This window comes from Amblyomma americanum, chromosome 3 (assembly GCF_052857255.1).
Source record: "Amblyomma americanum isolate KBUSLIRL-KWMA chromosome 3, ASM5285725v1, whole genome shotgun sequence".
Classification (NCBI taxonomy): Eukaryota; Metazoa; Arthropoda; class Arachnida; order Ixodida; family Ixodidae; genus Amblyomma; species Amblyomma americanum.
Window position 1 is genome coordinate 4360656 of NC_135499.1, and position 19951 is coordinate 4380606.

At 47.6% G+C, this 19951-nt stretch overlaps 1 protein-coding gene across 4 annotated transcripts in view; it reads left to right on the top strand.

The window, feature by feature from the left end:
* Window positions 1–19951, top strand: part of Vps50 (vacuolar protein sorting 50) — a 262379-nt gene that overhangs the window by 169480 nt on the left and 72948 nt on the right. For all 4 annotated transcript variants that reach the window (XM_077657052.1, XM_077657054.1, XM_077657053.1 and 1 more), the window contains one exon: window positions 7411–7502. In XM_077657052.1, the coding sequence (XP_077513178.1) occupies window positions 7411–7502 (92 nt within the window). The remainder of the gene's footprint in view (window positions 1–7410; window positions 7503–19951) is intronic.

Consider the following 19951-nt stretch of genomic DNA (forward strand, 5'->3'; position numbering starts at 1 on the left):
ACTTATTTATTAACTTCGATAGCTCTGCTAGTTCTATTCTGTCGGTAGGGTTAGATGCCCTCATGCTTTGAAGTTTTTTAATCAGATCTTTCGTCACCTGAGATAGCTTTCCGGTACCCTGTCGAACTGTCCTACCACCTACTTCTACTGCGCACTCCAAATGATAGCTGTCAGATTATCTTTCATTGTATGAACATTACAGTCATCTTCATCAGTTAAAACTGAATATCTGTTCTGCAGCGATATCCTGAATTCCTGTACTTTCCCTCTTACCGCTGTGTCGTTAATGAACCTCCTCTTCACTAGCTTCTTCCGTTCCCTCTTCAAGTCTAAGCTAATTCAAGACCTTACCATTCTCTGGTCCCTACAACGCACCTTTCCGAGGACGGCCACATCCTGAACGGTGCCAGATTGAGCGCATAGTATGAAGTCTATTTCATTTTTAGTCTCATCACTGGGGATCTTCCAGGTGCACTTCCTGTTCACTCGTTTGTGGAAGAAGGTATTCATGATCCGGCCTGTCCGGAGCCAGAAATTCTTGGCACCCTCCGCTGCGTCACAGGTCTGACTGCCGCCTTGGTCAGTTGCTCCGCAGCCGCTGGGGACTGAGAGCCGAGGGTTAATTGGTTTGTTCAAAGAAGATTGTGGCCAAGTACTACACCAGGGTGGCCAAATCCTGTTCTGGGGAGGGGAGTGCGTTGTCGGTTGTGGTCACCGAGATCAGGCCGCGCCCCAAGCCTGGTTGTTTTTGTTTTTAAAACCCGGTGGAGAATTGCGTGGCAGCGGGATTTGAACACCCTTCTTTTTGCACGCGAGGTGGACGCTTTACCTCTACGTCATCGCTGCTATCCTCTACGCCATCTATCCTCTACGAGTTCGCTGATAGAAATAATTTAGAGATCAAGAATACCTTCTTCCGGAAATGAAAGAACAGGAAGTGGACCTGGAAGAGCCCCAATGGTCAGACTAAAAATGAAATCAACTTCATACTATGCTCTGAACCTGGCATTTTGCACGATGTGGTGATCATCGGAAAGGTGCGTTATAGCGACCACAGAATAGTAAGGTCTCGAATTAGCTTAGACTCGGAGAGGGAACGGAAGAAACTAGTGAAGAGGAAATCCATTGAGTTACCAAGTAGAGCTATCAAAGTTAATAAATAAGCGCAAGGTAGCCAATATAAGGAAGTTTAATATGGAGAGAATCGAGTATGCCCTAAAGAACGTGTGGAAATATGGGGGACCAGCCTTCAACCCCCCACACTCCCACTCCGCGAATGCAGCGTTCCCGCTCGCTAACCACGGAGGGGTTCATGCTCGAGGGAAACAAAGGGAGGGAACGACAAAGCGTTAGCACTCATATGCTATTTATTACACTTGCAGTTAATACACAGAGCGGGACAGCTAGCTACAAAACATCGAGGCATTGCTCGGAAATAGAAGGCTACGTAAGAAGGGCTTCTGACTTACCAGCTGGGGCAGGGGTGCGACTTTGGAACTATCGGCGGCGAACATTTGTATGTGCCGACAGTGGCGGCCGGGTTTTCCCGTGCGCGCCGCATTCTTGGCGCAAAGCCATCCCTGAGTATTTGCTGGGGAAGGTGTTGAGAGCACGCGTTTGCTGAGCTCGCTTCGCTGCCTGGAACCAGAAGTCCAGCGGCCAGGCACGGCGGATCTCCGTGCGCCTGCCGCAAAAGGTGATGAGAGCATGCGGCTGCAGCCGCTCGTGACGCTGGCTGGATCCCGAAGAAGACCCTCTCCGGCTCTGCAGAATTCCGCGTAACCTATGAGGTGGTGCTCCCGTCGCTGTTTCTGCTTTCCCCTTGAGGGAGACTTACCTCCTCGCCCAGCCGTTGCTGTCCTGACGCACGATGGTGAAGATGGGCCGCGTCGAAATGCAGGGGGGAAACAGGTTCTCCACAAACGGAGGTAGCATAAAAGCAGTGAAGAGGAAACTAAGCATTGGTAAAAGCCAGATGTGTACGTTGAGAGATAAAGAGGGAGATGTCATTAGCAGGTGTGGGACTCTTGCTCCAATCCGCCTTTTTCACGACGCGACTGCGCATGCGCCCATCCCCTGGCGGCGGTGTCGCGAAACATATTGGAAGGGTCGCTCGCTCCACTCGAGACCGGTCGTGGAAGTGTAAACAAACCGGCTTCCTACGCGGGGTGCGTTGCTGCAGCCGTCGGGCGTTCAGCGCGACGCATTTGGTGATACCTATGAAATGTGTTGCATACGGCAGCAATGCCCAATATGTAAAGGGAAGTAAACTCGGACTTTTTCGCTTTCCGAGCGCTTCCCGGGACAGCCTTCGATGCGAAGCGTGGATAAAAGCAGTTCGCCGGCTCGACGATCGTGCCGCCCTTGGGCACCGTCAAGCACGTCAAGACTGTGCGGGAATCACTTTGTGACAGGTACGGATGAGGTACTGTGTTTAAATGCGTGTGCAGTCTATCACGAAGTGTTTTATTCATGGGCAGGAAGGCCTCGAATGTCACCGCGGCACCCAGACGTCGTTCTGACGCTTTTTGCTTTCTCAAGCAAGAAGGCCAAATGGGCAAGAGCTGTGAGCCGCTTTCAACGCACCTTGGAGCGGGCAACGAAAAAGAAGCTACGAGAGCATTCACGCATGGTGATAAAATTTTGTCATAATCTCCTATGGAAATTACCTTGTTTATGCCACTACACCCTGGCCAATCCCCCCGTGTGGGTATGTGCCATGTATTAAGAGGCAGAAGAAGAAGGTGCGTTATGCGTGTGTTCGAACCATATCCATGATGAAGAGCTCTGCGTGGTATCACCGGAATGGATTAATGTGCGACTCTCGCACTCGTCTTTAGGGACGCGCATGCTTGTTTAACCTATGCAGCGGTGTGTTGTGGGAAAATACAGTGAAATGCTAACAGAGCGGCTTTGTTGCGAGTACGCTTGTGCTTTTATAGCTCGTGTAGCTATTCTGCAGTGCTTGAGCACAACGATTGCTTGTGAAAACTGTTGTCCCCAGTCGTTTTCTGTACTACGGCGTGCATGATGTAGTATCCACCTTTCATGAATGGCAGGCATATACAGCGGAAAACGCCAACCTCACTGATCGGGGATATTTCATTGAACATTATGTTCCGAATGTAGCCTTCATCTCTGAAGTGGCGGCCCTTGCTAGCTGGTGTTCGCATCGCATGCCGGATGATCGGAGATACTGAAGAATTTGCTTTTCAGTGGGCACTACAGCCTGCCTCGGACTTCGCACCAAGCCATCAGTCAACCCTAGAAATCCTCCAGGTACCAGGTGCTGCCCAGGACACGCCATCGTTGACAGATTCCAACAAAACGTGCTCCGCAGCGGCACTCAGTCCGGCCGGGTTGGGCGCGCAGTACCCTACCAGTGAGCTTCCAGCGTTGTACGCGAGGTGGCAGCACAGGAAAATGAAAAAGGCGGATTGCGCCATTTTGATACAATCGCAACTTCTTGTGCCAAACTGCGCCAACTATAGAGAAGGGATGAAAATTGCTCCAATTAGCACCAGAATGGCCAGAACGACTTTGGCAACTGTGCTCCGGCAGTGGTCGTGAACAGCGCGATTATTCTTTTTTTGTAAAGAAAATGCTGCCGTTCATATTCCGCGCGGTGGTAACCTACTGCACAGTTTCTAATAATTTTCGCGCTCGTTTAGGCATGCGTGCGTGGCCACTTCCAAGTCCCGGCTGTCGTCGCTGCTGATGCCAAGCAACTGAATGGGGTCGTGTGGGCTGAGCAGCGTGGCCAAGTGTGCAGTGTTTCATAACTTACGCACAAAACATTGAAAGGAAGGCTGCGGGCGCTGCAAGCAAGCTCGGTGTTAATGGGGCGCTGAGCCATGTTGATTCTGAGGGCATGCCGGATTTAGAATAAAGATAGATTGGAACAGTTCTACGTTTACCAGCCTCGGGACAGAGGACGACGTCACAGCGCCTGTGACGTCGTCCTCTGTGTTTCTTCTGTCCCTGTGCTTTAACGCGCTGTCAACAAGAATGGATTTTCAGTGACAGAAGGCTGCTGCTAGAGCCGTCGATCGCCTATGGTAAATAAAAGGCAGCTATAGCTTGTCCGCACAACATGGCGTTTTACATTTATCTTGAGGGTAAAAGGGAACAGAGAGGAAAATTTATGCTATGCACTCACTCACTGCACAATGCGCGCTCTGTACCATGCTGAACCAAGACACCGTGACGAATTGCCATCTGCAACATCGCTGAACGTAAGTTGGCGCTGTTATCAGATGGTTGTGCAGACTGTAATTTACGCTTTTCATTCCTTTTATGCAGGCACTGCAAGAGCCGTGAGATACCGCTGATAGGTTTTTATTTTTCTGCCACCAATAAATTAAAGGGTTGAACTAAAAAATCTTGCTTTGTTTCTCTTCATAGATGCGTTGGGAGACTTTGCAGATGAAGTTTTCATAAGTTTGCCATGGTACGAAGTGCACGCATACCCACACTGACGCCTGAAAACTAACTTGCGAGCTTACTTCCGAGCTCAATTCAGGGTCACACCACCGCGGCTATCAAGAACCATAAGGGACGCCGAAAAACCACCTCTGGCATGCCAAACGCGCTGGTGGAGTAGCGCGTCGCTGGCGACTGACCATCCATGCACATGAGCAGTTTCACGATGGCAGACGTTACACACGATCATTATGCAGGACGCTTCAACAGCAAATAGAGTGTTCGAGAATTGGAAGTTCACATTTACATTTGCGCTCAGCAAACGCTAGTATTTTGTCGGTCATTATGCTTTATGTTACATAATTTAACATACACATAACATTTAACATAAGTTGGTAGAGGACTCGAAACAGTTTTGGAGATACGTCCATCTTAATGGTAAGGAAAATACATCTATTCCTCCTCTAAAATATTCTCACACGATCCTTGACGAGTCTGAGGCAGAAGTGATGCCTGAGGTCACCTTTAGTGTGCCTGGTATTCGAAAATTGTTATAAAGTGTCAAACCAGCTAATGCGTGTGGCCCAGATGATATTCCAGCAGCGATAATAAGGAACTGTTCGGCAACGTTATCTTTGTACTTTCACTGTTTATTTCGGACGTGCTTAGTTGAGAAAGCACTACGTTGTGATTGGAAATTGGCATAAAAGGCGGAGATGTTATAGGCGACTGTATCACGTTTGACATGCGTGCACAGAAGGAGAGTCCAGCCGCTGCTAAACGGCGGTATAGACGAGAAGGTTAACTCTTCCGATCCTGAGGTTGTCGCCTGGCACTTGGCTACTCAAAAAAAAAGAGAATGAGCTTAAGAAGGCGAAGAGACCAGAGGAGATGCTTGATCAGAGAGAGGAACGGCTTGCCAAATGGAGATGCCAGACTGCGGAGCGTAATAGACGGCACATAGCTGCCAAGATGGAGCCTATGGAAGGTGTCAGTCAATGCGAACCAACAAAAGAGAATGTGAAGGCCCGTCGTGTGACTGATCGCACCATTCGAGTTTACAAAAAACAAGCTCAGCCAGGGAAACGTACCTCTCGCTACGTATATCCTGGCATAGCCAAGCTAAGCCACTGCCAATTTTTTTTTATAGCGGGGCTTGCAGTTCCTGCTTTTTTTCTTTTTTTCAGTTGGTAGTGAATGGGTTCTATGGGTGAAAAGAGGGCATGGCCTTCCTTGACATCATCATAATAAAAAAATCTGCAATCACATTTGGTAAAATATCTTAGCAGTACGTTGCAAAGAACCTAAAGCACCAAATAACACTACTCGCATCATTTAGGAATTAAGCACACTGCATAAAATACAATGTGAACGGCAAAACAAAACCACGCAAGCACGCGCTGATGTCACGGGCCTCTGAGACGAAGTCTTGCTACCAGAACTGAAATCCTGCTGCTCTGAAAAAAAAGAAAAAGTTCTCGGTGTAGCTTTTCGTCTTCCTGGAGCTTGCCATGCAACACACGCCATAAATCATGACAGTGAAACATGCAGGTCATACCTCACGGAAACGAAGTGATAAATAGCCGTAGTAATCAGCTCACTTGTGAAATTCTCAAGCCGCAGAAATCGCAAGGGTAAAGGAAGCATGTGTCAGCAGTCGCTCTGTGACAGCAACAGCAAGGAAATGACGCTGCTGTTTTGTCACTATTCTGTTGGATTACCAAATGAAACTCTTTATTAGGTTGACTTGCGCCCGAAAAGAACTGAATGACTCAGCGGCGGCGTAGCAACCAGCATGCTCGGTGGTAGTCAGACAGAATTCCCTCCTGAGTGGTAGTCAAACAGAATGCCCGCCGTTCTCGGCCAAGCTCAGTTTAATGCTGATAGTGAACTTTTCAGATATGACTTGCAAAGTTACCACAGCATTCTGGAACAACGTAAAATCAACTTTGCCTAGATACGATCAATCTAGATGAATCTATTCACATCTTGCAAACAAAGTGAAAAGGCGCGTGCCGGCAGCTTTTAAGAATGAACAAACAAACAGTACACAGATTTGCGGCAATACAAATTCGTAAAATTTCCTGGCCAGAGTGCATTGTATGCAGTGGGTAGAATTCCGGATATTGCGAGAACCCCCCCCCCCCCCCCCCCCACCCCACCCCACCCCACTGCAGTGGGTAGAATTCCGGATATTGAAAGGAACCCCCCCCCCCCCCCCGCTGCAGATGATACGAACGTGCGAGCCATGGCCGTATTCTCAAGCACCAAGTTCTTGGTGTCGCGAATGCTGCAATCGCCACTCGTGTGGCACGCAAACCAGCGGTGGCGCACAGCTGTTAGTAAACACTGTGAGCCGAAGACAGATCTGTGTAAATTCTGGACACAAATTTTATTTGTTTTGAATGATGCAAATTTTGGGTGATACGAATATTTTCCGCAACCCCGTGAGATTCTTATTATCAAGACTGTTCTAGGCCACCGAATCTCCCATTTGCAGCTAGTTTGGGCTGAGTGAAGTGTCGTAGTGCAATGTTATGGCTTTTATTTGTGTTGTGTCCACATTACAGTGTGGCCCAAGATTTGCTGCTCCCACCTCTGCAACGAGAGGAGGGCTTGCAATGAGGATTTGAGTCGTATGCTGAGCGAGCAGTCAATAGTATCTGCAAGGCAACTGGAGTCGTCTCAGCTGCCTCTCAGCCGAATTTGCTAGTCATGCTGGCTCAGACTTCAACTACTTAGTCCTTAAAAAAAAGAGAGCGCAGCACCCTTTGAAATTTTTTCTTCAAGGGCAAGTTAAAATGAAAAACGTTGGCACTGTGGCTCCGTTCTTGGCTTCTTCTTATAAGAAGGCACAATAACTATATCATTATCCGACAGTTGTCATAGCAATGGAAAAAAGTAAAGAGAAAGGAGCAACCTGAAAATGCATGCATGCCTCTTAGTGTACAACACCCATGCTGATGAAGTGAAGGTGCCTGTGTGCAGGAAAGTACATGAAGATGATGGACGTGCTGCACACCATTGCCTTTGACGTGTTCCTGTGTATGTCGCAACTCTTCAACTACTACCTCTACGCGGTGAGTACCCTGGAAGGGTTCTCTGCAACATTGAGAAATGTGTCACAGTTATTTTAGTGCTTTGCAGTTTTGGCGTAGAAAAACAAAGGGAAGGGGAGGATGAAAGCTGTATAGCCTAAGTCCTCATGCAGAGCAAAGTAGTGCTCACATGGCACATGTGTGTCATGGACGACCTTTCAAGGACACTTGACACACCACAAAAGCCAAGGAATAAGAGCTGCTAAAGTGCAGACAGAAATAATGCATAGGCGTGATAACTGGTACTGAACGTTCATTTCACGCAGTCTACCTCAACATCCTCAAGGTTTCTAATTCTAAAAATGGACAAGGACGACAGAGAGACACCACAAAGCACTGTAGTCAGCACTTTGTGGTGTCCCTCTGTTGTCCTTGTCCATTTGTTGCGCTGTAGCATGAAATACCAACCAGTCCAACAAGTCGTTTTCATCCTCAAAATGCTATCATGGAAATATTGGGGGTCCGACATGCCTTTTACCTACTGATGTAAGCTTTGTAATGGTTGTTTGTTCATTCCTCACAGCTGCCGGCATACGGCTTCATAGCTTTGTGATGCAAGATGTGACCAGATTTGTCTCTGTTGATTGTGCACAGGCAGAACCGATTCTACTTTCTTTGAGACAGCTGTGGTTAACTTGCATGCCATATCTCTAAAGTTCCTTGTCAACTTTAAATTGAGCACTGCAGAGAGCGGAAAGCATCCTGTGCAACAACTGCCAGGCACTCTTGTTGCTATGGCCGCTGCCGAGTTATTCAGTTCTTTGTGGGCGCAGTCAGCCCAGTAAAGAGTTTCTTTTGGAAGCCTTTTCACTGCATTTCCGGACTGCCGTCACCATTGCGTGATATCTGGTGGAAGTGCTGGCCTGTTCTATGGCCCTCAAGATAGACCCTGCTGCCTAAGTAATGACCGTTGTGTTTCGCCAGCCTCATGAGCCACTGATATTCTATGGCCAACTCCATGAGGAGAATTTCTGGATGGCTTCGACCGTGTAACCTCAATGGACACCTGGGGTGATGATTACAAGTTCTGAAACGTTTACTCTGTACTGGGCAGCCCAACTAGAACATGTTTTGAAGACCACGAGCTTTCCTTGCTAGAGATGTTCAGCAGCATTGTCCGGAATGAAAGAGTGGAGTTTCTGCTGCAGTCACAAGTTGAACATCCTAATGAGATGGTGGCTGCGTATATAGAAGAAACGAAACACCTTTTTCGCCACGCAGATCTCAGCACGAGTTTAGAGAAGAAGGTGGGCTTTTTATTGGGAGATATTAAAGAGCCACTTTTCACCAGTCGGATTCACGGTCCACCAAAAACAGTCGTCGAATTCACCACGGAAGTGGCCACTTTTGTTGGGACCCTAGATGCCACAGCTCGCCAGTACTACTGGCAGCTAAACATCTCCTCTGACAGCCACCCGGATGAATATCTACGGGAACTCATCCATGAGATTGTCCAGGAAATGCTTGGTCAACTTCTACTATTGTCACCTCACGTCGCCTCTCTAACTGACGTGGTCTGGGAAGTCCAGCAGGCTTTGGGCACCCCTCAAGCGACACCCACGGTCACAGAACTCCAGGCCATGCAATGCAAGAGCCAGGACATCAGACTTTGAAGTGGCTGTCGACAGCCATAAAATCACCCCTCTAGTGACACAGGAGCTGATAATTTGGTAATGAATGGAACATTCGCCACATAGCTGAGGAAAATCTCGACCACTTCGACCTTCGTAGTGCCACAGCAATGTTCCCTTGACATGATGCTGGGCACGGATTTTCTTCGCATCAAGCAGTCATCAACCTTCGATGCAAGCTAATTACGCTTTTGACGAACGAAGCCATCATTTCAATGGCAACACTGTAGCATCACAATGTCCTGAGTGACCAGGTGGGCACCCGCCCTGCTCAAGTGTCATGGTCGCTGTACTTGCCACGGAAGCGAAGAACATTAAAGCCATCATCAAGGAGAATATGGAGTTGCATCTAGACCGAGAAATCGGCATCACAAGAGGCATCGCCCATTTCCGCAATGTCCATGCTGCAGTGCTGGTGGCAAATTCTGGTGAAGAATACTGGCACCTCAAAGGCACGACGAAATCACCGAAATACGAGGTGCTTCGCCCTCTCCAGCTCATCTGGAAAAGACTAGCTCTCCCAAGACCACAAGCCTATCTTTGACATCAACCCAGTGCTGCCTGAGTTGACTAGACCAGACACGCAGTCCTTTCAGAGTTACTGTTTTCCTGCCTCTTGTTGCAAAGCATCGCATTATAACCAGTGAAGACATCCGTCCTCTGTGCCAAAGCCATTACCATGTCTCGACGTGCTAACGCCAAGCAATCCAGAACCAATGTGAATAAATGTTGCGCAACGATGTCATTCAGCCATCAGAAGAGCTTCTTGGCAGTACCGGTCGTCCTCATGAAAAGAAGGAGGTTTTGCGTTGACTAATGCCGATTAAACAGCATAACCAAGAAAGATGTTTACCCCTACCCTGCATTGACGATAGTCTGGACTGCCCCTGCCATGCCAAATACTTCTCCATTCACCTAAAGAGCAGGTATTGGTAAATTGAGGTTGATTAGACGGACTGTAAAAAGGCCGCCTTCATCACACCCAATGGCCTCTACAAGTTCAAGGTAATGTCATCTGGATTTTGTTCGGTCCCAGCAATGTTCCAGCATGTAATGGATGCAGCTGGCAGGCCTCAAGTGGCAAATTTGTCTTGTAAACTTAGATGACATTGTCGTCTTCTCTTTGACTTTTGGAGACCGTCTAAAAGGCTGTGTACGTGCTGGAGGTTATCAAGTCATCAGTACAAGCCAGTAAAGTGCCACTTCACTTATGAGCAGCTGCTGTTTCTAGGCCACATCATAAGCTATGATGGAATACAGTTGGACCTGCAGTAAACCGATGCTATCGCGCAGTTTTCACAGCTCACCGACAAAATAGCTGTGCGGGTGGCTGAGTGGTTATGGCACTCGGCTGCTGGCCCGAAAGACGCGGGTTCAATCCCGGCCGCGACGGTCGAATTTCGATGGAGGCAAAATTGTAAAGGCCCGTGTACTTAAGTGTTGCTTACAGTCACCGCCTGTGCTTGGACACTGCAACAAAAATGCCGAAAGTAAAATTCATACTGATGCAAGCAATGTGAGGCTAAGTGCCGTTCTCGTCCAGAAGCAGCAAGCCCGTGGGAGAGTAGTAGCTTATGCCAGCTGCTCTTTGTCAAAGGCAGAGGCCAACTATTCAACTAGGAAGGGTTACCTTGCGATAGTGTGGGCGACGTCAAAATTTTACCTCTACTTGTACGGCAGGCCTTTCAAAGAAGTATAGACTCAAGCACTCTGATGCTGATTTCCCGTCATCAGCCCCTGTAGATGCACTGCCACAGGACGACGATGATGACGCCTTCCTACGACCTATCAGGTTCTGTATTCTGAGTTTGTGTCATAATAAAAAGTGTCATAAACTGCTGCAGTGGCCATACCTGATTGGTGGAAACGCCGGAAGCGGGTGTTGTGGTTCGGATGCAGTAACAAGGGTCAAAGAAACTGCACGGTGACATCAAACACAGCAGATGCTCAAGGAGAGCCAACATGGCGGCGTGCTCTGAAGCGGAGCCTCTCGCTTCGAGGTGAACTCGGCGATGTTATTGCAAATTGAGTATGGGTCTTTTGCTTCGTCTTATCTTGCCTATAACAAATTGGATGGACAATAAATTTGGCCGAGTTTTATTTAGTTGGACGATTCGGTAGCTCTTAGGCCTAACAAGCACTGGCATGTTGTAGAAATTGTTCTTTTCATTCAAACCGGACGGCACCCCAATCACTGGAGTTGTCTCGTTCGCGTATGTTGAATGATGCAGCATAAACAATAATGTCCTGCAAAATGCTTACGTTTGCTGCGCGCAAATGTGCATTTCTTATTTTAGAATTCTCTTTTAGCTGTTGAAGCGTCCTGTATCATGATCGTGTGTAATGCCTGGCAGCCTGAAACCGCTCATGTGCATGGATGGTCAGTTGCCAGCGATGCGCTACTACACCGACACATTTGACATGCTAAAGGTTGTTTTTCGGCGTCCCTTACAGTTCTCGGCATCCCTTACGGTGGTGTGGCTTTGTATTGAGCTCGCGATGTTAGCTTGCAAGTTAGTTTTCAGGCGTCAGTGTGGGCATGCGTGCACTTCGTACCATGGCTTGAGAGGCCGCCACGATGGCTCAGTGGTGATGATGATTAAGGATTTTTATGGCGCAAGGGCATCTATGGCCAAAGAGTGCCCTGGCACAAGGTATTTTCCATTTCTCAGGGCGGGGTCAAAGGCCTATTTCCCAAGCATTTCACCTTAAAGAAGCCGAGCACCAGACTAGGAGAAAGCTTGTACCCATTGTATCACCAGTGGATACCTGGTGGCACTGGGGATCGAACCCCGCACCTTCCGCATGCGAGGCGGATGCTCAACCACTTGGCCACCACAGTGGTTATGGCGCTCAGCTGCTGGCCCGAAAGATGAGGGTTCGACCTCGGCTGTGGCGGTCAATGTCAGCGCACGTTAAAGAACCCCAGGTGTTTGAAATTTCTGGAGCCCTTCATTATGGCGCCCCTCATAGCCTGAGCCGCTTTCGGATGTTAAACCCCCATAAACCAATGGGTAAGCAAGATTTTTTTCACTCATCCCTTTTATTTATTTGCTGCAGAAAAATTAAAAACCTAACAGCGGCCTCTCGCAGTTGTTGCAGTGTCTGCATAGAAGGAATGAAAAACAAATTGCACAACCGTCCGATCCCAGCAGCAGCTTACGTTCGGCGACGTTGCAGAGGGCAAGTGGTCAGGGCGTCTCGGTTCAGCATGGCAGCAAGTGTGCATTGAGTGAATGCACACCATAAATTTTCCTCTCCATTCCCCTTTACCCTCAAGGTAAATGTAAAATGCCGTATTGTGCGAACAAGTCAGCTGCCTTTTATTTTCGATCGGCGGCTGTAGCGGACGCCTTCTGTCACTGAAAAGCCATGCGTAGTTGTGTACGATATTTTCATCTTTAAGTACACCTCCGGCCTTATGGTGCAGAAAAGAATATCTGAACTATTTTTTATATTTGTTGAAATCCATTGGGTAAATAAAACAGATTCCCTTTACAGTGGAATCTGATACGCACTTAAACTTGTGGCTGAATTTTTATTCTGTCGATTGGTCGTGTTCCATTTCTCAGCAAGGAGCAGTAGCACCGCTGGACGTTTCGCTCCGGCAACCGCAACGCAGTGACATCGTGCCGCCGCTCACAGTCGCAACCGAACCGACATCTGGTTCTGGTGTTTCGACCAATTCGGTGTGTTCACTGCGGCAGATTATGAGGCTTTTTATTATGACACAAACTTGGAATGCAGCCCCAGCTCGAGCACTTTGCACAGCAGCAACTCTCGGGCCCTGACCTTGAATGCCTCATCGAGTACTTAGAAGGCAAGGCATCTTTACCTCCAGCCTGGCTCGAGCAGGGATTGTCTTCGTTCCGCATACAGAAATGATATCCCCGTGAATTATCTTGGATCGAACAAAACAACTTGCCTCTTTGTTGTACCTGCCAGTCTTCGCGAAGAAGTTACAGGCTTCATACAACGAGCTGACAGCTTATAATCTCTGGTTTTCTTGCATTCTCTGCCGAATTCCAAATATTACTGGCTCCAACTATCTGCCGATGCCGCACGTTATGTGAAGGCCTGCCGAGATTTTCAGTGACGAAAGAGTCCTCCCATCTGGCCAGCAGGGCCAGCAGATTTGCATAGATCTGCTTGACTCTTTCTCGAAGTCAGTGTCTGGAAATAAGTGGATCATCATAGCTACTGACTACCCGACGCACTACATCGAGGCAAAAGCCCTGCCCAACGAAGCAGCAGCAGAAGTTGTCCTATTTCATGGAATGCATCCTTCTGCAACACGGTGCCTCCAAATTGCTCATCAGTGACAGAGGAACAGCGTTCATGGCAGAGCTGACGCAAGCCATCCACAGATCAACAAACTTAGGAGCATCTGAACAAAACTATCGCTGACACGCTTGCCATGTACGTTGACGTCGAGCACAAGCCTTGAAATGTCATCCTTCTGTATGTAGTCTTCACTTACACCTTTTAGGCTCGTCCATGGCAGGGAAGCCACAACAGCACTCAGCACCACGCTACCCAATGTTACCGAAGAAGATAACCTAGACATTGCTGCCTACCTACAGTGTACTGAAAAGCATGACGCCTGGCCTCTCACCTCAATAAAGACAAACACCGCACTGCCGCCCGACACTACAACCTGTGCTGACACCATGCGAAATACAAAAGCCAGGTGACTGTGTATGGATGTGGATCCCCATTCATTGCCGCAGACTGTGTGAAAAGATTTTGCGCTGCTAGTTTAGCCCAAACAAGATCGTTCGTCTACTTGGAGAGCTTGACTACGAAGTAGCCCCCGACTGAGCACCCCCAGAAATCGTGCATGTTGTGTGCCAAAAGCCTTATTATGTGTGCTCATGAGCACTGTGTTTGCATTTTCAGGGATTATTTTGCACTCATAGTGTTTATTTTTTTGCCCACATTTTTTTTTGTATCGGGTGGATGCTGCTTCAGAAGGATGGTGACGATGCAGAGCTTTGTAAAGGTTGTTGGTTCATTCCTTAAAGCTGCTGACACTCAGCTTAATTTATCGCTTTATTTGTGATGCAAGATGTGACCAGATTTATCCCGAATAATCGTACCCAGGCAGAACTGATTCTACGTTGCTCGAGAGTGTTGGGGTTAATTTGCACGCCATATCTCGAATGTTCATTGTCAGCTTTAAATTGAGCATGGCCGAGAGCTGCGGGCATTCTGTTTGACGACCGCCGCTTGTTGCTATCGCCACCACCAAGTCATTCAGTTTTTTGTGGCTGCAAATCAGCCTAATAAAGTTTCTTTTGAAAGCCTTTTTGCTGTCTTTCTGACTGCCGGACTGCAGTCATCATTACATGACAGTATCTTTTGCTGTCTGGTAGTACAGTCTTCCCTATATTACGGTTGTCTAGTGTATGGCTCAGTGAGGTTATTGTACCTAAAATGATTAATTCCTCTACATAATTTAGTCCTGCACCTTTCTTGTGGAGTATATAGAATGTCTCCTGTAGCCAGCCTCTATGTAGAAGCAGATGAGCCTCCACTAGAACAAGGTAGAACTAGGCAAAGTAGTAGCAGGCACTGACATATTTGTGTGTTCTTAAAATCAGGTCATTACCAAAACACCACTGATTGTCTCAAATTGCCCCTGTAAAACAGTATTAACCAATAAACCTTGAATGATTAGGTCACTCTTCTTGTGGTTCAAGGAAATGTGCCATAACCTTGACATACTGAACACATTACCCAGTATTGCGCAGCCCACTGCCTCCATGGTATTGTTTTTCCACAGTTTGTGATCTCACTATGACACGATTTCATAAGAAACGCGCCTTGTCATAAAGTACTGTCACATTGCGAAGGCAGTCGGGAAGAGAGCAAAAGGGGCTCCCAAAAGAAACTGTCTGTTGGGCTGACCTGTGCCCAGAGAGAACTGAATGACTTGGTGGCGGCAATAGCAACAAGCATGCTCAGTGGTCGTGAAACTGCTTTCGGTCATGCTCAATTTAAAGCTGACTAGAAACGAGATAAAGTGCCTAAAGCAGCTACAACAATCTAGAGCAAGGTAGAAGCAGTTGTGTGTGGCTGCGACTATTGAAGATAAAACTGGTTGCATCTTTGCAGTGAAAAAAAATTAAGGCAAAAATAAATGCTGAGAAAGCAAACACAGTGTCCATTAGCGCACAAAATAAGGTACACATCATGTACAACTTTTGGGCGTGTGCGGTACCGCTGTGATGCTGTCGCTACATCGGGGGGCCACTTTGTAGTCAAGCAAGTAACGAAGTGGCACAGGTGCTTTTAACTCTGTTCGTGGTGGTGAATGGGCGTCCACACCCATACGTGGTCACCGGGCTTGTATTTCGTGCGCTGTCCGTGCACTGTTGGTCCTTGATCCGTAGCCAGGCAAGTCATTGGCTTTCTTCTGTGCATTGAAGGTAGACATTGACATATGTTGTCTTCATCGATTAAGTTTAGGAGCATAGTGTCGAGCATGGTAGTTGCCTCTCTGCCATGGACGAGTCTAAACGATGTCATCTGTATGGTCTTCTGCACAGAAGTGTTGTACGAAAAGATGACGTAAGGGAGGATGGCATCCCAGCTCTTGTGTTCAGCGTCCACATACATGGCATGCATGTCAGCGATAGTTCTTTTCAGATGCTCCACAAGTCCGTTGATCTGCAGATGGTATGGAGTAATTCACCCGTAACTTATGTCTCTAGTTCAGAATGGCTTGGGTAAGGTAGCCATAAATGCTGTTCCTCTGTCCATGATCAGAACTTGTGCAGCGAGGTGCAACAGGATCTGCTTGACAAAACATTTTGTGACTTCCGTCACAGTACTACATGGCAGGGCTTTTGCTTTAGCGTAGCGGGTCAAGTAGTCGCCCTGATGATCCACGTGTTGCCCAATATTCATGTTGGGAAGGGGCCGAGAAGGTCTATTCCAATCTGTTGAAAGAGCTTGCTCGGTAGTGATATGGGCTTTAATAGTCCAGCTGGCTTGATCAGTGGCGTCTTTTGTCGTTGACGCTCACGGCATGTTTTGATGTATTGTGCAACATCGACAGACAGTCGTGGCCAATAGTATTTATCTTGTATATGGCACAGGGTGCAAGTAAACCCAAGAGTCCAGCTGTTGGTCCATTGTCTGAAGCCTGAAGAATTTTTTCTAGTAAACTGTTTGGAACAACGAGGAGGTTTGTGGTCTTCATGAGGATGTTTTGCAGACAGAGGACAAACCATGCTGGAATGCTACTGGTGATGAAGAAGCCTTGCCTTCCAGATACTGGTTGTGACGCTTTAGGTCGGGGTTGGAGCACTGGTGTTGCCCAAAATTGCTGCTGCTTATCAGTCCCAAAAAGGCATCCTCGTCACACTCTTCTGGTGGCTTGAGATAGGCAGTCTGCATGGGCGTGCTTGTGTGCACATTTGTAGACGACAGTGATGTCGAACCACTGCATGTGCAGGCTCTATTAGGCGAAGCGGCCCGAGAGGCTCTTCAGATTGGCAGGTCAGCACAGCGCGTGATGATCGCTGACCACCTTGAATGGTCATCCGTACAGGTAGGGGCGGAATTTCGACCAGATGATGGCAAGGCACTCCTTCTCGGTCTTTGAATATTTAGTCTCAGCCTTTAACAGGGAACAACTGGTGTACACATATTACTTTCTCTAGTCCATTGCTTTTCTGAATGAGCACAATGCCTAGGCCCATGCTGCTTGCATCGGTATGAATTTCAATCTTCGTTTTTCATCTAAGTGCCCAAGGATCGGAGGGGACTGTAAACGACACTGAGGTTCCTTGAAGGCTTCTGCTTGCTTTGCTTCCCATTTAAATGGCACGTCTGCCTTTGTCAGTTGGGTCAGAGGTTCAGCAATGCGTGAGAAATTCATGACAAATCGTCAGTATTTCTTCAAGGACATTCCGAGTAATGTATTTGGTTCAGTGTTGTAATAGATGTGGCTTTGTCAGTCAAAAGCATGATGACCTTTGATTAAGGTTGATGTTCACTCGATGTTCACTTGGGAAGTCCATACCCAGAATCACGTTGCAGGAACTCAGCTGCAGGATCAAAAGGCTGGCTGGATAAGTACATGCATTTACTGTTACTCTTGCGATTCATCACCTAAACGGCGTAATTAGCTGGCCTCCAGTAGTGTGGATTTGCAGGCCGTTTCAGTCATTCATCACTTTCTTGAGCTGAGCCACAAATGATCCACTGATGACAGAGTAGTCCACTACTGTGTCCACCAATGCAGTTAGCATGTGACCACTGACAGCCCCTTCAAGTTTGACGCTTTATGTCTTCGCATTGCAAGTTGCCATTGTGTCCAATCTCAACTCATTGGATGCTGTGATAGTGGCTAGGGTACGTTGTGATTTCTCTGTGCAGCAGCGTCATGCTAAAATCGTATTGCATAGTGGTAGATCTTGTCTTTGTATGCGACGTCGGCATAGTGAATGCGGCGTTGCCGATGAAGGATCTTAGGCATTTCACTCGTGAGCATGTTCAGCTTGCCCAACCTAACATGCTGTTAAAGGTTGTGGTCTTTGGTATAACTTCCTCGCTCCGTGGCTGCGGCATGGCGACGTGAAACGCAAGGCTGAAGGTGATGGTGATGGCACACTCCTCTCAACACTGGCATAGTTGATCTCTCGTAGTCATGGAGCGTCAAAGGAAAAGCCACAAAGTGCCATTCGCCACTGCAGGCAGTGGCAAATTATGTGACCGGCTTCACCACAGTTAAAAAGCAGAGTGGGTGGCACTGGTCGGGCGCCCTCCGTACCTCTGCTTTGCTTGATGCAGAGTGATGAAGCCATGGCATGGCGGATGGGTGTCTGTGGTCGACAGAGTGGAACATAAGGCTCCAGAAGCATGCTTACAGAGCCGTTTAACTGCGTACCTTGAGAGCGTACCTCAGCCATGGGTTTTCGGGCTGAAGTCATCATGTGAAGAAAGCCCAACACATACTATACTTCCTCATAGATAGTGTTGACACTTGAGGTTGCAGTGGTGTCGTCGTAGCTCTTCTTGAATGACTTCTTGTATAATTGCCCTCAAGCTGGAGTAGCTCGAAGGTGTCATGTCCGGGTGGACAGCAGAGGGCAGAGTTGGGCTTTTCTATTGGCATGTTGAGCTATGGACAGAAAAATGATTGGTCTAACATTAAGAGATGGGAAGAGGGCAGGGTGGGGCAAGGAACAAATACGGTTTATGACATTCTAGTCGATATCAGAAGGAAGAAATTGGCTTGGACAGGGCATGTTATGCGAAAGCAAAATATCTGCTGGTTCTTAAGGGTAACAGACTGGATTCCAAGGGAAGGGAAGCCTAGCATGGGGTGGCGGAAAGTTAGGTGGGCGGATGAGATTAAGAATTTTGTGGGGATAGGGTGGCTGCAGCTGGCACAGGGCGGAGCTAATTGGAAAGATATGGGAGAGGCCTTTTTCCTGCAGTGGGTATAGTTGGGCCAATGATGATGATGATGAGCCCATTGTTATTCTTCAAGGTATTTCACTCTTGTGATCCGGATCTGCGGTCGCTACCTGCCCTAAGTAGACATATTCCCTTCCTCTCTCAGCTCTTCACTGCCAACTGCAAACTGCTGTTCCCATGCGAGACTGTTGAACATAACTTTGGTTTTCTGCATGTTCATTTTTAGACCCACCCTTCTGCCCTTCTGCTCTGCCTGTCATTCACTGACCATGCTTCAAAGTTCATCTCCTGAGCGACTTACATCATCAGCGAATTCCTCGTTTCCTCTTCACCGGTTTTAGACTACCTCCGTTCTTTAGAGCATGCTCGATTCTCTATTAAACTTCTTTATGTCGTCTACCTCGCATTTGTTGATTAAGTTTGATAGCTCTGCCAATTCTATTCTGTCTGTGGGGTTAGATGCCTTCATGCTTTAGCATTGCTTAATCAGATCTTTCGTCTCCTGAGATAGCTTGCCGGTATCCTGTCGAATTATCCTACCGCCTACTTCTCCTATGTATTTCGTAATGATAGCTGTGAGATTATTGTTCATTGCTTGAACATGAAGGTCATCGCCCTCAGTTAAAGCCTAATATCTGTTCTGCAACAATATCCTGAATTCCTCTACTTTCCCTCTTACCGCTAACTCGTTAATGGGCTTCTGCTCCACTAATTTCTTCCACTACCTCTTCAAATCTAAGCTGGTTCGAGACCTTACCATTCCGTGGTCGCTATAACGCACCTTCCCGTAGACCTCCACACCCTGCGCGATGCCAGGGTGAGTACATACTATGAAGTCTGTTTCATTTTTAGTCTCACCGTGAGGGCCCTTCCACATCTATCTCCTCTTTTGTCATTTGCAGAAGAAGGTATTTGTGATTTGTAAATTATTTTTCTCCGCTAACTCTACTATTAACTCTCCCCTGCTATTCTATAGAGCCTATGCCTACTACCTGGTCTCCGGCCTGCTTCTTAATTGCCTACCTTCGCATTGAAGTCTCCCATCAGTACGGTGTACTGTGTTTTTACTTTGCTCATTGCCGATGGCATGTCCTCACAGAAGCTTTCTACGATCTGGTCATCATAGCTAGATGTAAGTGCGTATTCCTGTACCATCATCAGTTTGTGCCTCTTATTAAAGGGTCCCTGAAAAGAGTGTTAGTGGTTGGATATAAAATGTTTGCATTATGCCATCGAGCGTGCATGCCGCGTACTAGACCTTAAAAGTGGGCCGATCATTTAGAATATATGATCAAAAATTCGCGCTTCTACACCTTGGGGCGACCAGCAGTGCCAGGCTTTTGTCCTAATCCCTGTGCAATGCGTCTT